Source organism: Zootoca vivipara, chromosome 4 (assembly GCF_963506605.1).
Source record: "Zootoca vivipara chromosome 4, rZooViv1.1, whole genome shotgun sequence".
In the NCBI taxonomy this organism is placed as follows: Eukaryota; Metazoa; Chordata; class Lepidosauria; order Squamata; family Lacertidae; genus Zootoca; species Zootoca vivipara.
Genome location: NC_083279.1, coordinates 20,003,044 through 20,024,100, shown reverse-complemented (window position 1 = coordinate 20,024,100; position 21,057 = coordinate 20,003,044). Strand labels below are relative to the sequence as shown.

The window sequence follows — 21,057 nt, the reverse complement described above, 5'->3', positions numbered from 1 at the left end:
AGTGGAACACTTTCAAGGAACTGTGACAAGGTTCCTAGAATATTTTTCAACAGAAGGGGGAAATCTCTCTCTCTCTCTCTCTCTTTCTCTCTCTCTCTCTCTCTCTCTCTCACACACACACACACACAATCCATGGCTAAAACAGTTTTTGAATGTAGCCTCAAGTCTCATTCACACATCCACCCACCCACACGTTTCTTTCTCTCTTCTTTCCTTTCTCTCATATCCCTCCCCCGCTGTCTAACGGCCTCGGCGGCTTGTTCAGGACACTTTTGGGAGGTAAATTCGTAAATTCCGGCCGGAGTCCCCCGCAGGCTGGACTCCGCTTTTCTTTCAAACTTTCCTATTTCTCCCCTCCCGGTAGGAAACGGAGGAGCTGATCCAAGTTCAAAGCCAGATCGCCGTCCTTCCACCCCCTCCCCAGAAGTGCTTTATTTCTCTCCAAACAAGAAAAAAGCCTCCCCCCCCCAATGTCACGGGGGTGAGAAGGAAAGGAAGGGGTGGGGTGGGGAGAAGAGGAGCCAAGAAAGAAACCTGCCGTCCCTTTCATGGGCCATTGGCCGGAGTACAGCCTTTAAAGCTCATTCTTTGCGAGACCAGAAGAAAGCGGCCAGCAGTCAAAATCCTTTCGGGAAGTGGGTTGGCAGGGCGAAGGAAGGAGAGAAGGGATCGGATTCCTCCTCAGCCAGAGTAGGTTTCTTGGGGGTCCCGGCCTACAGCCTACTAGATACGTGACCAGTATGTCACCATCGCCACCAGCTCTTGGGGCAACATGGCCCCCTGGTCTGTAAGTTTCCTTCCATGCTTCTGCCTTTTTATTTATTTACTTATCTATTTATTTTGCTTTCTCCAAGTCTAGAACGAAGGAAAGGTAGCTTCGCTCAGTGTCGCTCGCTGTCTTCGTTATTTTGCAATGATCTGCCGCTTCTGAGATACCATCCCCCTGCAAATGGCACCTGGGGGTGTGGGCTGGGGAACTCCACGGTATCCATTTATCTCTAGTGCTGCGCCTTTGCTGCCTGGGTCCCCTTGATGGAGCTTATTTAGCTGTAGCTTGGCTTTCCTTTGACCCGAGGACAGTGCTGTCTGTGTGTAGGTGACTGTATAAGAATTATATTTGCAAAGGAAATCCTATTGACTTCAGCTCCCCTACCCAAAATGCGTCTAGAATCCAGCCTCCCCGTGTAGCCCGATCCTATGCACGTTTACTTCTGAGGTCCCACTGTGCTCAATCTAATTTACTGGCAAAACCATGCACCTCTGATGCAGCCTGAATCGAAAATACTTTCGTGTGAAGTCAATGGGATTCACTCCCAAACAAACAGGCAAAAGCCAACCAAACGCAATGAGTTCTGAAACTGCATGCACACTGACTTAGGAGTTAGTAGGCAAGTAATTTAGCATCTTACTCCCGAGTAAGTATGTGTAGGGTCAGGTTATTCCGTCCCTTGATTTCAATCTATGAATGGTTTTTTACCCCTATTGAAATCAAACTTTGGCTGGATCTGATCCAATACAGTTGTTAGGCTTCTATGCTTCCTTTACTTCTTACTGAAATCAGTTAGATTTGTTTCCTAACAAATATGGTGCTGGCTTCTGGTGTTGTTGTTGTTGTTGTTGTTGCTGCTGCTGCTGCTGTTGCTAAATTGTCCAAGATGAGTGCAGAAGAGGTGTCTGGTTTCATCTGTAAAATCCAAATCTTAACAGAGAAATCCTGTGGAGGCCCAGCCTCCTCTGCTTCACCTGAAAAGACTGGGAGGCGGACAAGCTCTCTTCGGTGGCTCCTCGCTTGCCCACGATTGTTGTCTGTATCACAGACACTCGTAAATTCAACAGGCTCATCAACAGGATATTAAGTTGCAGGTCACCTTTGATATCCCCTAGCTCAGCCACTTCTAGGCCATTCGACCTCTGACCTCTGAAGACCATGTGCTGCGGGAGAGGAAAGAACAGGGGGCAGAGAGCCTCCTTCTGTAAAGGACATGTTGGAATAAGTTTTCTTTTTTATTATTTTTTGTAAACGCTTTGTCAGGTTTTAGTCTACAAGAAGCCAAATATACAAGCAAAGTGGGAAGTCAATGAAAGTCTCAGCCAAAGTTGTAACTTTTAAATGCCTGGGCTTTTGGTTTTGGTTAAAAAAAACAAAACAGGCTCACTACAACGCCTAGGGTGTCCACAGAGAAATACTGTATAGCGAAATGCCCTCCCACTATTAAAATGCATTATTCTCCGCCTTGGCCGGTGGTTTCAGTGTTATGCAGCAGCGGTGGGTTTTGGGGAGAGAGGAGTCTCAAGGAAGATAAGGCCTTTGTGTTGGTTTTGCTAAGACCCGCATAATCCGCAAGACAAACCTCTCTGCCTGGTGCATGTGTGTTTTAACTGCGGGCCACGATCCTGCCAAATGTAACCATTCCTTTCCATGGGAGCAAGTCGAATTAGTGCTGAACTCCGCCTTTGAAATAGAAGACATGTGGAATGTGTGCTCAATTTTGGCAAAATCGAGCTTAGGGAGTTCTTTGTTTTTTGTTTTTGTTTGCTTGTCTTTTGGTCGCTAGTTTTGGATTCATTATTTTCATTTTTTTTTTAAAAAAAGGAGGCTTCACTGAGGACTTTGCTCCGTTTACCTTGCCCTATCCCTTTTCGGCACCTCTCCGCTCTCCGTTTCAATGGGAGGCTACCGCTGCGGGTTAGGGGAAGCAGGGCAAGTTGTCCGTAAGTAAAGTCCTCTCCTTTCCCGCTCTCGAGCGAATATGTAATACACTTTCTGCTGTCATTCATAAATAACGGGGCCATAAGGGAACCATATTGCTTATACAAGGCCAGCCGTCAAAGTGTCACTGTTTGATTTATAGGAACAGCTTCTTCCAATCGTTGACCGTGGGGGGAAAAATAGAGGGAACCGGAAGGATGCGCCTATATAGGCTTATAGATACACATGTGTATCCGCACACACGTATTGAATTTCTCCCGCGTTTTCCCTCCTAAAAGTAGATGTGCACACTACGCATTATTTTTAAAAGGGGGGAGGAATTATGGGATAGCGAGACTATCAGAAATAGCATTATCAACTCATCAATGGCCCTCCTGTACTCCCTTGAGCGTGACAGCTTTGTTTCGGTTGTCTAAGGCTGCAGCCCTTTAGACACTTGCCGATGATGAGCAAGACCCACTGAATAGAGGGGAAATTATTTATCAGTAAACGTACAGTAGTAGATTAAGCAGTTGTTGCTCTATGGCCGCATCAGCTTTATAATGCACTTTTGAAAAAGTGATTAAAAGCTGATCAATATGGCGCAGTTCCTTCCAGTAGCTGAGAATGATGGCATTGCAGTTTGGCTCCGAATTTTGGAAGATGCAGTTTGAGGAATCGCAGCTTTTAGTCTCCCACTTTATCTCCCTTTGCCTGAGAGTGAACCCCGTTGAACTCCATTCCACCCGTCGTGAGTAGACGGCTGTGTAGGACTGTTAACTAGGTAAGTCCACCATGCCAGTGCAACTTACATCCAGGCAGACGTGCACAGGTGTTGCGCTGCCAAAGGATCTTCTAAAATAGTTCCCAAACCGAGCAAGCTTCCAAGCACATTTACACAGAATTAAATTTCATCGGGTTCAGTGGAAGTTATGGTATGTTTACAAACGTTTTCAGTCTCAGTGTTGTAATTTCCAGCCAAAGGAAAAATCGTTATTAATCAAATAACATAGAAACAGAAAACCACTAACATACTTGGGACCTACAGGAAGGGCCAAAAGTCCATGGTCCAGCCTCCAACATCTCGCCATGGCAGGGCTCCGAAAGACTCCCTACCTGAAACCCTGGAGAGCACCTGCTTGTTAGTGTTTTAGGCAATATCGAGTTACATTAACCGATTATCTGACCCAGTGTAAGGCATATTCTTCTGTTTAAGTTGGTGTGCTTGTGATTTCTCTAAAAAGCCTTCGCATTTCTATACAGTACTCCATAAAATGTCCTCAGATCTCTGGTTCCACGTCAGCATTCGGAGGCAAGGTTGGGGGACAAAAGGAAAGGAGCGAGATGACCTTCCCCAGGGGTAAATCATCCAGATGGTTGATACCTGTAATAGGACATTACACACACACACCCCAACCACCAGAAATACTTATATGCCCTCTTTTAGGTCATCCCACTTCCCAAGTATGTAAGGAAGATCACAAGCCTATGCATGTTTACTTGGAAGTCTCGCGGGTTTAAATGGTGCTTACAGGATTGCAGCCTTGATATTGAAACTTGGCTGCGTATGCCCGTCAAACTAAAGCAGGACTTTCCCCACAACATACATGGGTCATTTTAGTATGCAATCCTACACCCACTTACCTGGGAGTAAGCCCCATTGAACGGAATAGCACGTCCTTCTGAGCAGAGTTGTGGACATGTATAGGCTTGCACTCTTGTTGATGATGTTGCTTTGTTTTTATTTAACAAAATTCACACACCGCTTGGTTGTAACAGGACCTCTAAGCGGTTTCAGAAAAATAAAAAGGAAGACATGAGTTAGAGTCATTTATTTGGTGTGCATCTGTGCACTGGCGGAGGAAGATGAGTGCCACTGGATCTGTGGAGCCCCTCATTCAAGGCAGAACAAGTCACCAGCACTTCTCTAGCACTGGAAACAACCAGCTATGTTTTGCCAGGCTAGGCACAAATATGCAATGGTAAGAGGCACAGACAGCAATTGTGTATGTGTGGAAGGGGTGTGTGGGTGTTGTAAGCAAACCCCTTAATATGTCACAGGGAGAGAGAGGGAGAGAGAGAGAGAGAGTTCATTGAAAGGAAAACACTCTCCCCCACCCTTTAAAAATGATTTGTTTCCAAGGTAGTTTAATCGATCTAGGAATTGAACAACATATTTGGGCAGTTTTGCTCCCGTGTGCCAGTAAATTTTCGTATGGAAAAACGCATTCCCTTGGCTAGTTGCTTATCACCCACTTTCCCGTGGAAATCACTTCTGAGAAAAACCCACTCGCATATCAGGCTGGGCCCCGGAGCCCCCACTTCTGAGCAACGCAGAAGGGCCCTCGGGCCCTGTAGGAAGGCCTTGAACGAGTCCCTTGACGAGGCAAGAGCCCTACTGAAGAAGGAACACTTTTAACCCGTTCCTGCCTCCTCTCCAATGGTGCCCTCTCCTCCACCTCCTTCTGCTGCCATTTTTCAGAGCGCTTTGTGCAAGTGCTTGGGCCTGTCGCCGAAAGCCAGCTTGGCAGCCACCAGGCACACCTGACAGGCCGGGTCATGTTAAGTGGCAGAGGTGGAGGGGGGGGAGGGAGGGAGGGAGAGAGAGAACAGAAGAACCGAACGACCAGAGTAGTTAGACAAGCCACGAAGAGTCGGTGACTCAGTTCCCTGAGTGTATTACTGGTTTCATTTAGGGATGTTGGGTAGCTGGTTTTTGGATGAGAGTAGAGGATCCAAGTGCAGCCAGCAGACTCAGAGGGTGTTGGCGGGGGAGGAAAATAGGTGGCGCCCTCCCCTCCAGCTACCTTCGACGAGACCTGCCTTTCCTAAACAAAACTGTGCTGGCTTCCATTAACGCTACGTCTAAGTAAGTACAACGCAGAGCTGACCTCTGCGTCGTCTCGTGGGTAGGAATCCAAGGCGCGCGTCCCGAGGAGAATCCGCGCTTATAACACGACTTCATTAGAACAGTTTAGCAGGTTTGCGAGGAAGTTAAGTCCAAACCTATACAACAGGACTTACTCCCCTGCAAGTGTGCGCGCAGGATTTTTCAAGGGTGGGTGTGTCTGTGTTTGTTTTGTCTGCCTGAAGAATCCCGTGCCTCTGCTGCCTGCACGGCTGTTTTTCTTTCTTTCTTTCTTTCTTTCTTTCTTTCTTTCTTTCTTTCTTTCTTTCTTTCTTTCTTTCTTTTAAAAAAGATCTTCTTGAGAAGAGCTGTTAATTGCTCTCTCGTTTTAATTGTTCCCCAGAAGGCATTTTCCCTCTTCTGGAATATCGTCCCCCCCCCCTCCGCTAAATATCAATAACATGTGTGCACTAAAGACAGCTACTTGCAAATGGGCTTCGTGATCATTAGCATATATTTGCATAATGCCGCCGTCAAACAAATGCCGTAAGCAGCAAGCAAACAAAAACACGAACTCTGGAGAGCTGATTTGCTAAACGTGCCGTGGACTGAAATTAATAAAGAAAGAAGAGAAGAGAAGAGAGGGGAAGTAAGGAAGCGGGGGAGGAGGGGGGCAGAAAAAACGTGGGGAGGAGAAGAGATTCCAGATTAAATAGATTGACGGTTTAGAATCAAATAGTGTGTTTGTTCGCTTACTTGGAATAACATGCATTTCGGTATTACGGTGCATATCTCTGCCTTGACCAGGAAGAGACTTATAAGCAATCTTAAAATCTCTGGCATCTCCAGGAAGGGCCAGGAGAGACCCCTGTCTGAAATCCGTGGAGAGCCTGCCAGTCAGTGTAGGCAATACTGAGATAGATAGACCAATGGCCTGGCTCGGTATAAGGCTGTGCCCCTTATTCAGAGGCCAGAATGGTCCACAGCGCCCTTTCTATCTGTATGTAACATTTGCGGCAGGACCCAGCTAGCGCGAATTGCTCATAAGCCCCATTGGCTTCAATGGGAAGATTGCTGAACAAAGTGCTTAAGTTTTCCTGGACCGTGCCTCTTGTTTGTAACGTGCACGGTTTCTCCCGTGCGTGATCTCGCAGTGCAGCTGACGGTATGCAAATTTCATGCAAGAAACAGCATGCTTCTTCAGAAGTTGCCCTATCGTAAGATAACCCTTTCACTGATAGCAGTTGAGGAAAATCATAGGTTTGAATTAATCTGCCTGCAAGTCCACTACAACCGGATGTGTACTTTCATGATATAACCCACGATTAAAAAGCCTTATTCGCTACTTGCCATCCATGTTTGTCGGTCCACCCAGCCATCTCTCCGCTGTTTATAGTCCCCACAAACAAGGGAATTGATCAGCGACATATATTTGAATTAAGACGCACTAAATCGATGACAGATCCATATCACGCTGCGTTTAACAAGAGTTGCACACGGAGGCCAGGACATAACTTCCAAACTATTATTCAGGTTTGGAACTCCCCCTCCCCGCGCCCCGTTTAAGCCATTACATTTCGGAAATTCAATTATAACTCAATATATTTTTCTTACTTTTTTAAAAAAAGAAATTCCTGTTTCGAAAGAAGCTTGCATTTCATTCGAAAACTATCTATCAGGCAACCCAGCCTCTTCTTTTTTAAAAGTCCCCCATACTGTAGCCTTCCGAAAAAAACTACAGTAAATTGATGAGCAATCAAGCTTCAAAATGAGATTTGGAAACACGTTGATGCCCTGCGGAGCCGGCTTTGGGGCAAAATAATAATAATAATAATAATAATAATAATAATAATAATAATAAGTTGCATCACACCGGTATGCTTATGTGTGTGTTTGAACTTCGTACGGTGTCTGGAAAGCTGGAATCCTAAACACACTTACTAGAGAGTAAGACCCATTGGAGGCAGTGGGTCTTACTTCAGAGAAAACAGGCGCGAGGTTGCACGAGGCGAAAAGAGGACGTGAAGCTCGCATGTTAATACTGTAGTTGGGTTGCAAGATCTCTTTATGGAAACCCCTGAAATGAATGTATTAAATGCCTGTCCGCCTGCCGGATGCGCTAACTCGGCGACCTATAAAGGCTAGTTGGAGAACTGTTGGCGATTTTCACATGGCCCCAAACAGAAAGATTTTCCCCCTCTCTCATATTCTCCATCTCTCTCTTTTAACTTAAAATGGGGAATGCGTCTGACTGCATGTACTCCGAGGGCTGAAATTGGCTCACCTCGTCTCCGCCTGTTTCAAATTAGGCGCAGAACTACTGGAAAGACGCGTTGCCAAAAAAGTCAGCCTTTACCATGCAGTGCGGCATGTTGAACCAAGTGCTAGCGCCGCCCCAAGAGCTTTTCGGTGCTATTTCAGGCGCTGCTACTTTGCATTATGGAAATACTACTGCCTATTTGTGTTCCAGGACTTGCTCCCGCTGCGGCGACTAAGTTTTGTTCAGCGTACCGGTCGCGAAAAGAAGGAAGGCGACGTCCCTCCTCCTTTATTTTCAGAGCTGAAAGCTCGGTCCCACCCACACCCCGCTTTTCTGGCGCATTTGATTCTATTATTATTATTATTATTATTATTATTATTATTATTATTATTATTATTATTATTATTAAAGGAAATGTGCAGCTGTTTGCCACCCCATTCGTAAATTCAGTTAATTTGTAATAGGTCTCCCAAGTTTTCAACAGAATCCACACCACACATCTATTTAAATTAATGGACTTGTACCCAATGAGGAGGGGTGGGGAAAACGCACGGATTCGGATCGGGGCGCCAACCTCTACCCCTGCTCCGGTTCGATCCACAAGCGTACATTTCTCAGCATCCTACAGACCACACCGGCATCCTTGCAGGAAACGTCCACGCGAAATTTCCCCCGAGGACTGTACACCTGTTCCTCAAATAAGTCCCAGCAAGCTCAAAGGCAGGCTTTCCTCCCAGAGCGCTGGCGTGCAGGAACGTACACGGGGATCTAGGGTTTTCCTGTGTAAACAGGACGGATTCAGGGAAACGGTGGAGGCGGGAGTGTTGGAAGGAGAGAGAAGAATCGTACAAAAGTAAGGATTACGCATCCTGATGATTCATTCTATCAGCCACGTTTTTAAAAAGAGCACGAACTGACTAATCTATTTTTAGGCTTCATTGAGATGGAGAAGCGGATCTGACGTCTCCTGCGAGACTCAGCCGTTTGAGATGAACCCCCCCAACCCCGCCCTCAAAACTAATTCTTTTTACACCAGTTTATGGGGGCAGTTAGATTGTTCCATTACTTGGGGAAAGGAATTGTAGTTCTTTCTACAGAGTCACGAAGAAACTCTCAGGAAGCATTTGTTGCGTATCTTGACTACCACAGTTGTGTCTCGGTGTTTAAGACAACAGCTTATTTTCACATCTATTCTGAAGCCAGTAATAATTGTAACTGCACCAAAATATCTCCTTCCAATCAACGCTTCGGTCCTAAGCACATGTGCTTGAGAGGAAGCAAGGAAAGCAACGGGACTTTCATATGCGCTTGTTTATGTATTACACAGCTCCCCCTCCACTTGTTGACTTTGAATTTATTTGTGCGATTTACTTCCATACAATTCATTTAGGCTGCACTTATTTTAGGACGTTTAGGACGCTCGCCTTGCATACTGAGTCTACCTATAAATAGTTCCAAACAAGTTAAAACGAGCTTACAGTCTCGTGGGTGCCATCGCAGTCATAGGCAATAAGTCCTAAACATAGACACATAGAACCATAGCGTTGGAAGGGAACCCCCAGAGTCATCTAGTCCAACCCTCGGCAATACAGGAATGTCAACTCGATTATGCATGGCAGATGGCCATCCAACCTCTGCTTAAAACCCTCCCAAGTGCCTTATGTCATTCTCACCGAGGTGTAAAGTATGTCATTACCAATTATCATGGGATGTTGTACCAGGGATCCTTTTTCACACGAGCAAATGCCCTCCCGATGTGTTTTTAAATTCGGGCGCAAACACTCTTTAAAACTTGTGGCTGATGTGCCTGCAAGAACAACCTTATGCCGACTCGCAGTAGGCAGTGGAAGCCTCGTTTCGCAAAGCGGTTTCAGGCTGGGGCAAAAAGGTGTGCCAGCTCTTCACTGAATAGCTCACTCTTAATCTCAGGGTCGTGGATTGGAGTCCCACGTTGGACAAATGATTCCTGCGTTTCAGGGGGTTGGACTAGATGACCCTGCTCTCCCTTCCAATTCTACAATTCTATCCCAGGTAACTGGGAAGCAGCAACTCTTATTTGCGCGCCTGGAGCGAGATCCGGGCTGCCTTCCCTGACAGTGTCCAAGCAAGCGTGCCGCCGCGTGTTTCCCCCTGGCACACCGCTCGCTTGGCACTCCCTCTGCGGCTGGGCGCTAACTTTTCCCCCTTCTTCCTTCCTTTCTACAAGTACAACTTTTGGGGGGGGGGGGAGAGAAACGCGCGCGAGAGCGAGAAAAGGGGCGGCGGGGGGGGTGGTGGGGAGAGCGAGCGAGAGCGCGAAAGCAGACAAGAGCGCGAGGGCGGTTCCCCGCTGAGCGCCCGGCCTGAATGGGAGCCAATCGCGCTGGCCTGGCCTCTGCCAATCACCGGCCTCCCTCCAATCCCACCCGCGCACATTTCCAAACTCTGGTTCCCAACCGCGCAGCTCAAATGTGCCGAGCGCTCTGCCAATCGCTGGAGGCCAGAGCAGAGAGAGGATGGCAGCAGCAGCCGAGTTGGGAAACGGAGCAGACAAAAGAAGTTAAAGAGCCGCTTAATCGCTCCATGTTTGGCAAGGCGGCGGCGCTGGCCACGGCGGCAGCAACAGCCTCGGCGGCGGCGGCAAACAGGGGGAGGAAGGCCACCGCCCCCTCGGGGCCGGCCCAGGCGACCCCCTCGCGCCTGGATGGGCCCCGGGGCTGCGGCGCCATGGAGCCCGCACTGAGTTGCAAGAGGAGCCCCAGCCTGCGCCTGGCTGACCTGGCCGCATTGCATGGCGGTGTCGGAGGAGGAGGCAGCAGCGCCACCAGCGGTGGCGGCTTCCAGCCCTTGCACCCGGCGGACTTGGGCTCCTCGGACCCGGCAGCCGCGGCCCCCTTCGGGCCGGAGCACGTGGCGTCGGGGGCGCTCAAGTTGAGCCCGGCCGGCGCCGAGGCCGCGTTCGCCTCGTCGTCGCAGGCGGGCGTCGTTGGAGCGGGCGCCAACGGCGCGGCCGGCAGTCCCTCGTACGCGGCACCGCGGCGGGCCGAGCGGCCTCTGCAGCAACACCCGGCCAGCTCGCCCATGTTCATCTCGTCGGCGGGCACCTACGGCGCCGGCGGCGAGCAACCTCACGCCGCCGCTTTCCCGGGGCTGCACGACCACCCGGCGGGGCCGCCAGGAGGCCACCACCCGCTCAACGGGCAGATGCGTCTGGGTCTGGCTGTGGCAGCGGCTGCCGCGGCGGCTGCCGAGTTTTACGGGCGCGTGGAGCCCTTCCGCCCTTCGTCCGTGGCGGCCGCTGCCGCAGCCGCCGCCTCCGAAGCATCTTACGGCGCCGCGCCGCAAGGCTACCCGGTCAACTTGGCGGCGGCCGTCCTGCAACAGGCGCCAGGGCCTCCCGCACATGCGCACCACGCGCCTCCACACCATCACCCTGCGGGCGCCTCCTCCGCCGCCGCAGCCTTCCTGCGCTACATGCGGCAGCCCATCAAGCAAGAGCTGATCTGCAAGTGGATCGAGGCCGAGGCGGCCGCGCCGCCCTGCTCGCAGACCTACAGCACCATGCACGAGCTGGTCAACCACGTCACGGTGGAGCACGTCGGCGGGCCCGAGCAGAGCAGCCACGTGTGCTTCTGGGAGGAGTGTCCCCGCGAAGGGAAGCCCTTCAAAGCAAAGTACAAGCTCATCAACCACATCCGCGTGCACACTGGGGAGAAGCCGTTCCCATGCCCCTTCCCCGGCTGCGGAAAGGTCTTCGCGCGGTCCGAGAACCTCAAGATCCACAAAAGGACGCACACAGGTGGGTGGCACGACAGGAGCGCGCGCCTCTCTCTGACCGCGTCTCTCCGGCGCGCGGTTCTGGGTTCTTTTCTCTTCCCCCTCTTCTCTCCTCCTCCTTCCTTCCCTCTATCTCCTACGTACCCTCAGACGTGTGACGTTTGTCATGAATAAGTAATTTCACCAGCTCTTTTGGGTTGCAGTGGGAGAGAGAGTCTTCCTTGATATTGTCTGTGTATGCATTGTCTGTGTATGCGTGGTTTGGGAATGGGTCTTCTGCGTTGTGCCCGCTGCGGTTTTTGTGATAGAGAGGAAGGCTTCCCAGCGCCACAGAATTCCTCAGCTGGCAAACTAAGAGCGCTGTGGAGAGCTAGGAGCTCCCACGAAAGCAGAAAGAACGGAGGAGTCCCACGAAGGCCTGTGGTGTGCCCAGCAGGAGTGCCAGTTTGGCCCCGCGACCGTGGGTGCCCGAGGCTGTGGGTGCTATGCAGCGTACATGGTACTGGCGACGAAATTTGTGGGTGCCAGGCCCCTTCATGGTGAATTTTGTGGGTGCTCGAGCACCAGGGGCCCAGGGAGCCGGCACCTATGGTGGCCAGCACTCCTCCTCTTAGGAAGTGGAAAGAAAGGGCAACCCCCAAACTTTATTCTGGTCAATTCACTTTTCAAAGTTTCTCCTATGGTTTTATTTGTTCGGGTTCTTTCTTTCTTTTTTATATATGAAGGAAATAATCAGGTGATTTGATCATGTTGTCTCTCAAGACTTTTCAAATGAGACCACCAATATTTTATTTACCCTTGTTGTAAAAGATTTTTGCTTATTTCACCCTGGGGGGAGTAACTGCACGCTCCTCTCCCTTAGTTGTTTTTGGAGAAGTGATAGGCAAGGTCTATCATAGCTGCCAAGTTTTCCCTTTTCTCACGAGGAAGCCTATTCAACATAAGGGAATTTCCCTTAAAAAAAAAGGGAGAACTGGCAGCTATGGGTCTATGTTGTTGGTTTAAAGGGGTGTTTCGATGGAAGGAGCGCTGCTATAGCGATTCGCAATAGTGCTTTGAGAACAAATGGGAAGGGAAGGCGACGCGGGTGTGCCTTTGTGCGTGTCTCCGCCAGACTAGCCATTTCAATGAAGTTCCGTTTATGGCGCTGTATCTTTTACAGCTTGGTTTTGATTTGCCCCTGGCCTTTTGGCTTCACTTAAAAGGCGGTTGGGATTTATAGTTGCGTGTAGACAGATATTATCCACCGGAGGCTGCTTATAGGGAAGGGGGGCAAGGGCCGGAGGGGGCTCCACCTAATTGTTTTCATGATTTATTGTGTGTTGTTGGGGGAAAAAAAGGAAAGGGGGGTGGCGAGGCGGATAAGGTGCAACGCGCTGTTCAAACTCCTATGCAAATAGCCCCTGGCGGCAAAAGCTATCGATTTTTAGATGGTGAATCCGCAGGGTTTAGCCCATCTGTGCGAGCCCTAAACACCCCCTCCCACGCAGCCCCATGGAGCGGGGAGTAGGGGGGTGAATCTGTCCTGTCCTGCAAGCGAAGAGGACGGCGGTGCTTTTAGGCCTTGGAGGCCGAGTTTGCTCATGAAGGGCCTTACTGGGAATTTTGCAGTCTCTCCTAAAGAAGATGGTTGCAACTTGCAAGGGCTGGTTCGCCTGCAGTGGTCGTAGGGCAGCTGCTCCCGCACGAGGAAAACCCTGCTGGTGCTCTGGGGGCAGGGGCAGGAAGAAAGCCTCGCGAGGGCTTTCCAGCTCGTCCTTCCATTCACACAGCTCCTTTTCCAGCTGAAGAACTCCGATGTTCGGCTCATCTCGCTCTCGCCCGCTTGAGGCTGCCCACACAGTGCCCTTGCTACTGCCGCTGGGAAGAAGATCCGAGTCTGGTTCCTTCGGGCCGAGGCTCCTGCAGGTTGGGGAATAGCTGGAGCCCCGCCGCCCCTCCTGACCGGTACCCGTCGGTTGGGTGGGGATCCGAAGCCGGCCCGATCCCCACCGCCTGTTGCAGACAAAAGACCCATGACTGAAGATCCGGAGGGGGCCCCTCGGGCAGGGGCCGAGGAGCGCCGCAGAAAACTGCTCTGTGGTGTTTCTGCAGCAGTATTGCAGGGGCACACGGTTGGAAAACGCTTCTGCGCGGTTTGCAAGATCCGGGCCCGGCAGGGAACTTTTTCCGCGGCCACGTGCTGGCACGGAAGCCCTGGCCAGAGAACTCGAGCTGACTGTAGCATAAGCAGCTCCATTGCCCGTTAACAGTCCCACTTTACCCTCTTGCGGGTGAGGGCAAAACGACTCTCCGGAAGCCGAGGAGTGCTGCTTCAGGCGCCCTTTCCCCTTCCCTCCAGGAGGTTTCCCTTGCCCAACCGAGGGGTCCCTGATTTCCAGGCCCGGGAGGAAAAATCCTCCGCCTCCCGCTTCATTTGGCGCAGCCGAACAGGAGTTTAAGACGCTCCGGAACAACCTCGGCATTTCTGTGCGTAACTTTGCAATCTCGTGTCCTTCTCGGTTTCTTCTTGCTCTCCTACAGGCTACTCCCCTAAGACCGGAATAAGTTCGTGTTAATGTAGGAAATCTGAAGTGTGAGCTGGAGTTTCAAGATCCTTTAAATTAAAGGATCGGGTGTTTGGGTTTAAGAAGCAAATGAATTTTCCTCTCCCCTTTTTATTTGTTCTGTTTGGTTGAGAACGAGTTGAGCTCCCAATGGTAGTGGAGAAAAATCGCCCTGCGCTTTGCTTGCGTGTGGTTGGTTTTGTTTTTAAAGATAGCCGGCGGCTTGTCTCTTGATCTATGCCGCAAGTTGTTGCCTCCAGGAGCCCTGAACGGCCCGCGCGGTTTGTGGAAACGGGCCGCCGACTTCGCTTCGAACTAGTAGGCGGTTAAATTTCCTTTCTCGGCGCTCAAAAGGGAGCGAGCAACCTTTTCCTCAGCGAGAACCGGTGCTTTTCGACTGCGCATCTCTCGGCTTAAAACCGAGATAATCTGCAAATGGTTAAACTCTGACGTGAACCTTTCGTCAGAGACAAGACCAAAATAAACATCAGGATGGCATGGGCATCTCCCTTCGGGATGTATGAGCATAGCAACCAGGGCATCCCTTGAAAGTCAGTCCTCTTCCCAAACACTAGTGCTGCTGGTCATAATTAAATATATATATTAAAAAATAGTCGACAAAAGTTAAAAGCAGACAAATCTGGTTAGCGATTGCTGAAACAGGTTCTAGATGGGCAAACACACATGCAAACCCAATTATGCCATATTTTGAAGAGCAAGAAATAAGACACATTTTCTGGCTTCTACTTCTATGGATTTTAAAAAGAGTGTGTGTCCTGGAAAAAGAGTATATATAGCAACCCTAAAACACTTTCCTTAAATAAATAGCAAAAAACCAACCTTCTTACTCGGGATATTTCAGCTGAACGGACAACACTGGGCTATGTTGACCAAACACAGTTACTTGGAAGTAACTGAGATCAGTGGCCTTACTTGCTGCCAAGTGAATAGGCTTGGCATTTGGGTTTGGATCTTTTACCTTTTTCATGTACACAGAATCTTTATCCCATTTTATAGCAACAACATTTAGTTGGAAATATTTTTGAGACTTCTGAAAGGCTGTATAATTTCTGTTCAATTGTTACATGCCACCAGGAGACATTTTCTGGTTGAAATAATGCATTTATGATTGAAATAGAATTGGAAAGTTGGGATCTGCCTGTATTTACACAGGAAAAGGAATGCCATAAGTTAAAGCTTCTGCCTTTCCCATAAAGGAGAAGATAGATGCTGTTTTCACCAGTAAAACAACAAAGGTCACAATCCTACATGTGATTACCTAGAAGCCAAGTGGAACTATGCAGTATTTCTGAGTAAACATACTCAACATTGAATTGGATGAAAATACTGAATTACCTTGTTGACTAGGAAACATGTACAGTATTAATATTGAGGTGCAATCCGGATGTCTTATTTGGGTGTCTATAAATAAATTGCATATTTTTGCCTGCATGTATGGGTGGGATTTATTTTTTAAAACATCCCTTTTTGAAATAAAGTAACCCTAAACCCATGTCCACTTATGGCAGCAGAAATAATTCCTGCCTTTTTGCTTCCAGAACCTTGGAAAATAATTGTAAACCTAGAATTGTGTTACACCTTGGAGCCAGTGAAGCTTAAAGATATGCCAGAAGGAAAGGCCCTTAGGGTGGCTTTCACAACTACCCTTAAGACCTCTTATTTCGAAGCATAAATTCTAGTCCTAGGTAAAGAGATATTCTTGGCCAGCTCACTGCTCATGGAGTGGGTAGCTTTATCAATAATGAGCAAGCTGTAAAAAGCTAAGAATGTCAGAGAAGGGAGGGGAAGAGAGGGTGCCCCTCTTTGAGAGCCTGATCTGTTGACAATGGTTTTAAAAAAGGAAAAGAGGGAGAGGGAGAGCAATGTGTTTAAACAGGTGCTACTTTTATTTTAGAAAAGGGAGGATCTCCTCTTGCAAACCACAAGGGAAAGGATTAGGACAATATGGGTTTGTCTGGAGATAAAGCCATATCCGTGTATGGACGTGTAAGCCCCTACTTTAATCCATCATTTAAATTTTTCATTTGCAAGAGAAATATGGGCATGGAATAAGGAGAGACATTCCCATTGTCCTGGATATGTTTATCTGAATGTCATGATCACAATTCAGAAAATATTCTTTAACATTGTGGATTACATTTTTGGGCAAATGTAAACCTGCTCACTCTCTCTGTGTAATAATAATAATAATAATGATTGATTGATTGATTGATTGATTGAAAAGCGGAGCTATTGGAGGAATGGTAAAGACTGGTGTCAAATTTATCTACTGAGTCTTTGTTTTGCAATCCTCTCTAGTCCCTGTCTCCCCTGTTCCTGTGTTTGGTTTGACATGTAAATTCAAGGTTTTGGGATTTCTTCCTTTCCTTTCACAAAGAGGTCCATTATGGATGTTTTTCTCTTTCAGGAGAGAAGCCTTTTAAATGCGAATTTGATGGCTGCGACAGGAAGTTTGCCAATAGCAGTGACAGAAAGAAACACTCTCATGTCCACACCAGTGACAAGCCATATTTCTGCAAAGTCAGAGGCTGTGACAAGTCTTACACACATCCAAGCTCCTTGCGCAAGCACATGAAGATCCATTGCAAATCCCCACCACCTTCTCCTACCCCAGGATCTCATGGCTACCAACCCATGGGGACACCACTGGGTGCCCCTCTGTCCCCTCTCCAGGACTCTGGGAGGGGCCGCCCTGTCAACCTTTCTCCTCAGGTCACCAATCTCAATGAATGGTATGTGTGCCAGGCCACTGGGGCCCCGAACCACCTCCATACGCCATCCAGTAATGCCACATCTTCTGAGGAGGAAGAGAACGAGGAAGAGATTTATAGGAACTCTGAGACAAGAACTATTCATTAGAACTGGGAGGGAGACAGAACTTCGAAGATGGCACGATCATGCCATCTTGGTTAATTTGGGCTATTTATTCAGTATTACGAAACCCTATGGTGTTTGTAACATGTAACTAATTTAATTAAGACATTGGACTTGTGTGTCTCTCTTTTTTAATTAAAAAGAATAATCTTTTTTTAAAAAGCAAACCACCAAGCCAGACTGTAACAGTAATCTATTGTGCATCTTCCCTACCCTGCCCGATGTTTATGGAAGACGCCAGAGGAGTTCGTCTTTGTGTTACTTGATCTTCAGTGTATGCCCTGCTAGGTTCACAGTTCTGTGTGATAGTTTTCCCAAAATAAAAGCAGGAGGAATGTGGCTTATGAATGTAGCTGGGAAGCTAATGGACTTTCTCTGTGCCAGGAGTGGACTCCTTAAGCTTGTCCACCAATTTTTGAAAAGGCACATTCTTCAATCTAGGCCTCTATCCCACAGGCATCACCTGTGAAACTGCCAACTGGTTTCTTGTATCCAAGTACTGTATTTGTATGTGTACGATAATGTATAGGTACGGTTTACTGCCTCTGAAGTCTTAAGTCCTCAATATCTCAAAACGGAATGCTAAAATATAGACCTTGGGTTGCAGTTTGCATCACACGAAAACCAATGTTGAAATTCCCCATCACAAGATTCAAGGTGGCACCTTTATAGAGCAGTGCTAAATTTGCTTATATGGAAGATCAGTCCATTGTTTTAAATGGAACTTGCTTCTAAGTAGCTGGGTGGGTGGGAGAGCAGTCACAGTCCTAGTTGTGTAGGATTACACAAATGCTATTGAGCAAGGGGGGGTTGTTTGGTTTTATTTCTTTAGCCATCTGATCCTAAACATGCTTACTCAGAAGAAAGTTGCACTGAAGGGGCTTACTTCCAATAAGAATACTTAAGAACCCTACCGTTAGGCAGTACCTTATACACACTGGTGTGACTGTAAGTCCCATTGAATTCAATAGGACTTACTTCTGAGTAGACCTCCACATGATTGCACTGTTAATGTCTCAATTATTTTAATTTTCTTTTCCTTTTTTAATGTCTTTCTAAGCTCTAATCCTGAAGGGGGTATAAATCAGTTGCTATGATTATTGTTGTTTAACACATTCAAGGAATTGTGCTCTAAAGACATTTGTCCCACTGGTTTCAGTGTTACTCATTAGTACGTGTCTTAGCAGGACTGCTTAATGGTTTTTCCTTGTTATAGGAGTGTCGCTAAATGAGATCTATCTTTATATGCGATATAGCAGAAGCCATGAGTCTAAACACGCTTCCTTTTGAGCCAGTCACATTGAATCAGAGTAAATTGGATTTATGAGTAAGCATATTTGGGAATGAAGCCCAGCCTATAGTGTTAGGTCAAAAGTGCTGTGAACTTCACAGCTGTTACTATGTCAAAAGCTCCCTGTTGAAAGAGTTATGATGCTAGAGTGACACATGACTTTCTGGAAGATACTATATTTTACTGATCAAGCTTAACACCCTTGCATGCACAAAAGGTTTCATAAATTACTTCTCTATTTTTTTCAGCATCTGCGATCCTGTATCTTATGCGGTGTGCCATTGACCAAAGTGCACTGGGGAAAGCAAATTGTCATAAATGTAAAAATGGAGGGAGGGGGATGCTGAGTTGGTTACCTTTGGCCTAGCTCCCAAGCTATTATAGAGTGAGGTCATGGAATGCTGACAATTTCTGATGCAGTTGGTATGACATATTTCATGTGTAAAATACTGGTTCATCATAAACACCCTAGAAATAATCTAAAGAGCACTAATTTATCCTCTGAGACCACTGAATAAGTAACCAGTCACCAACCCATTACCAGGGCTTGTAGAAATGTGTGGGGATTTTTTGTGTGTCTTGTGTGCTGTGATACATAGTCTTGTCATTGTTATAACTTGTATGTGGAAGTGATCTATTTTGTACAGCGGAATTAATTTATTTTTTTATTTTTAGATATCAACTTCTTTCTTATTTCTTTTTAAAGAGTACAGAGCACACCAAAGAAGAATATTATTAATTTTGGTGATAGGTTGTCTATGATTCTGTGGTTGTTTTTCTGGGGGGCGGGGGAAAGTCCTTATATTTTTCAAGTTACTTGAATGAACAATGTAATGTGAAAACAGGTCCTTCCTGCATGTCTCCTGTGCAGTGTGTTGGTGATTCAATATAGTTTATAGAGATACTTGTTTCTTAGTACAGTGCATGGTGCTGTCCATCTGGAAGCCTTTAAATGTCCTGATCATATTGTTACATGAACAGAAAAAGGACATTCATTTTAATATCTATATCTATAAATATATAAATGAGAACTTGAATACAAACCACTTCTTAAAATTGTTTATTCCTTTTCTCATTCAAAACCCATTTGAATACCGTAATAAGGAAAAACTATCATGAAGTAAGACATGGACTTTTAAAGGATAATTTATGCTTTGGTGAGCTTTTTAAGAAAATTTCTTGCTGAATTAAAAAAAATGTTTAATTTATACACTTTGTTCCCCTCCTACCAAATAGATTGCACTATCCATTACTACACCTTCATGTTTTCTTTAATGTGGAATTAATGCCTTTACTGAAATGCATTTGCTGGGAAGTAAGTATTTGGTTTCAATAGACTTACTTCCATGTAAATGGGATTTTCATTTTGGGGTACCAGGAGCAACATACTGTTTGTCTGCTGTGCCACTGCTTTTCCTCATATTTTTGAAACATGCAATACCTCCTTTGTATCTGTAAACCTGGTCATAAGAAAGCAAGAATGGTTAAAGTAAAATTAAAAAAAATATTCTTATTTTTTTACTTGTGCTTTATTGTTGGGGGACAAATTATGATAACAGAGTGGCATTTCAACTTTTACAGTACTCAGATAGGAATTCAGTGATTGCCCCATCCTTGAAAGAAAAATAATTGTAAAGGAAATAATTAAGTACAGAACAACCTTCTCACTTATTTTAGAGGTATGCCATGAGAAATTTGGTACAAATGGTTTTGCTCATCCAAATCATGTTTAGTGGAAGTTGGTCTTGCTTGTAAGCAGTCTAAAGAAATCCACCAGAATCTCCTTATTGATAAATTATAGGACATGGTTAAACCACATACATGAGGGTGTGGCAAAGTTCATTCATGTGAATTGATACATTTGTATATGGATTTAAACAGTGCTATTTTTATAGAAAAAAAATGGTGCTGGGACTCTCCATGAGTGCCTCCCTTGTTCTCTTAGAATGAAAATGGTGCCCACCTGAGAGGTACCAGAAGTTGGAGAAAAAGCTTTGGATTTAAATAGGGATTATAAGAGTTTGGGTGGATGGAGAACAGGCTTCTGTCTTAAATATTGACACACAAAAGAAGAGGGAAGTTAGTCCTGTATTGCTGAGGAGTCTCTTAAGCACTGTGGACACTTTGTCAATGTGGCCTACATACTTACCTTAAATCTAAACGTTCAAACAGTGGATGATACTAATATTGTGTGCCACTCTCAACAAAAGTGCTATTAAAACCAGTTGGAAATAGTGCTGATGAAATCAAAGTAATGTAGATGGGACAAAATAACACGTGGGAGCTGCAAAATGCTAGACAGAGTGAACAGGAAGTTCTGCTGAACCTTAATACAACCTCTATCCTTTAAATTTGTATCTTAACCATGTCCACATTACTGTTCATGTGTTGAGTTCCGACTTCGAAGAGCTTGATCCAAACGTCAATATGATTTCCCACAGTCAACGTTGTGGTTGATTTTGGCCTCAGGTGGCGAAAGTGCAACTGGTTGCAAAGAGTTGCTTAGACTCCATGAAAAATGAGGACCTTTCGGATTGGGGAAAGGGTGGACTCGCCGCTCTCTAACGGAGTTTCTGGTGAAAAGGAGGGCAACACACAAAGCCCATCCCGCGCCCTACTCCAAGGCATGAATCATTCATGGGAAATATATCAGAGATAAAAGATATCTGACAATGAGGAGCCTAAAACAAGTTTTCCCCTTCTTGTTTTCTGCTTTCCAACGCCCCATCTCTCCCTCTCCCTTCGGTCTATAGAGCTGAAATTGACCACTGC

At 46.8% G+C, this 21,057-nt stretch overlaps 1 protein-coding gene across 1 annotated transcript; it reads left to right on the top strand.

Moving 5' to 3' along the window:
- The first annotated feature begins 10,857 nt into the window (after positions 1 to 10,857).
- Positions 10,858 to 16,979, top strand: ZIC5 (Zic family member 5). The gene is made up of 2 exons (XM_035116009.1): positions 10,858 to 11,575; positions 16,528 to 16,979. The coding sequence occupies exons 1-2, from the start codon at positions 10,858 to 10,860 to the stop codon at positions 16,977 to 16,979; spliced, it is 1,170 nt and encodes a 389-aa protein (XP_034971900.1).
- Positions 16,980 to 21,057: the final 4,078 nt, after the last annotated feature.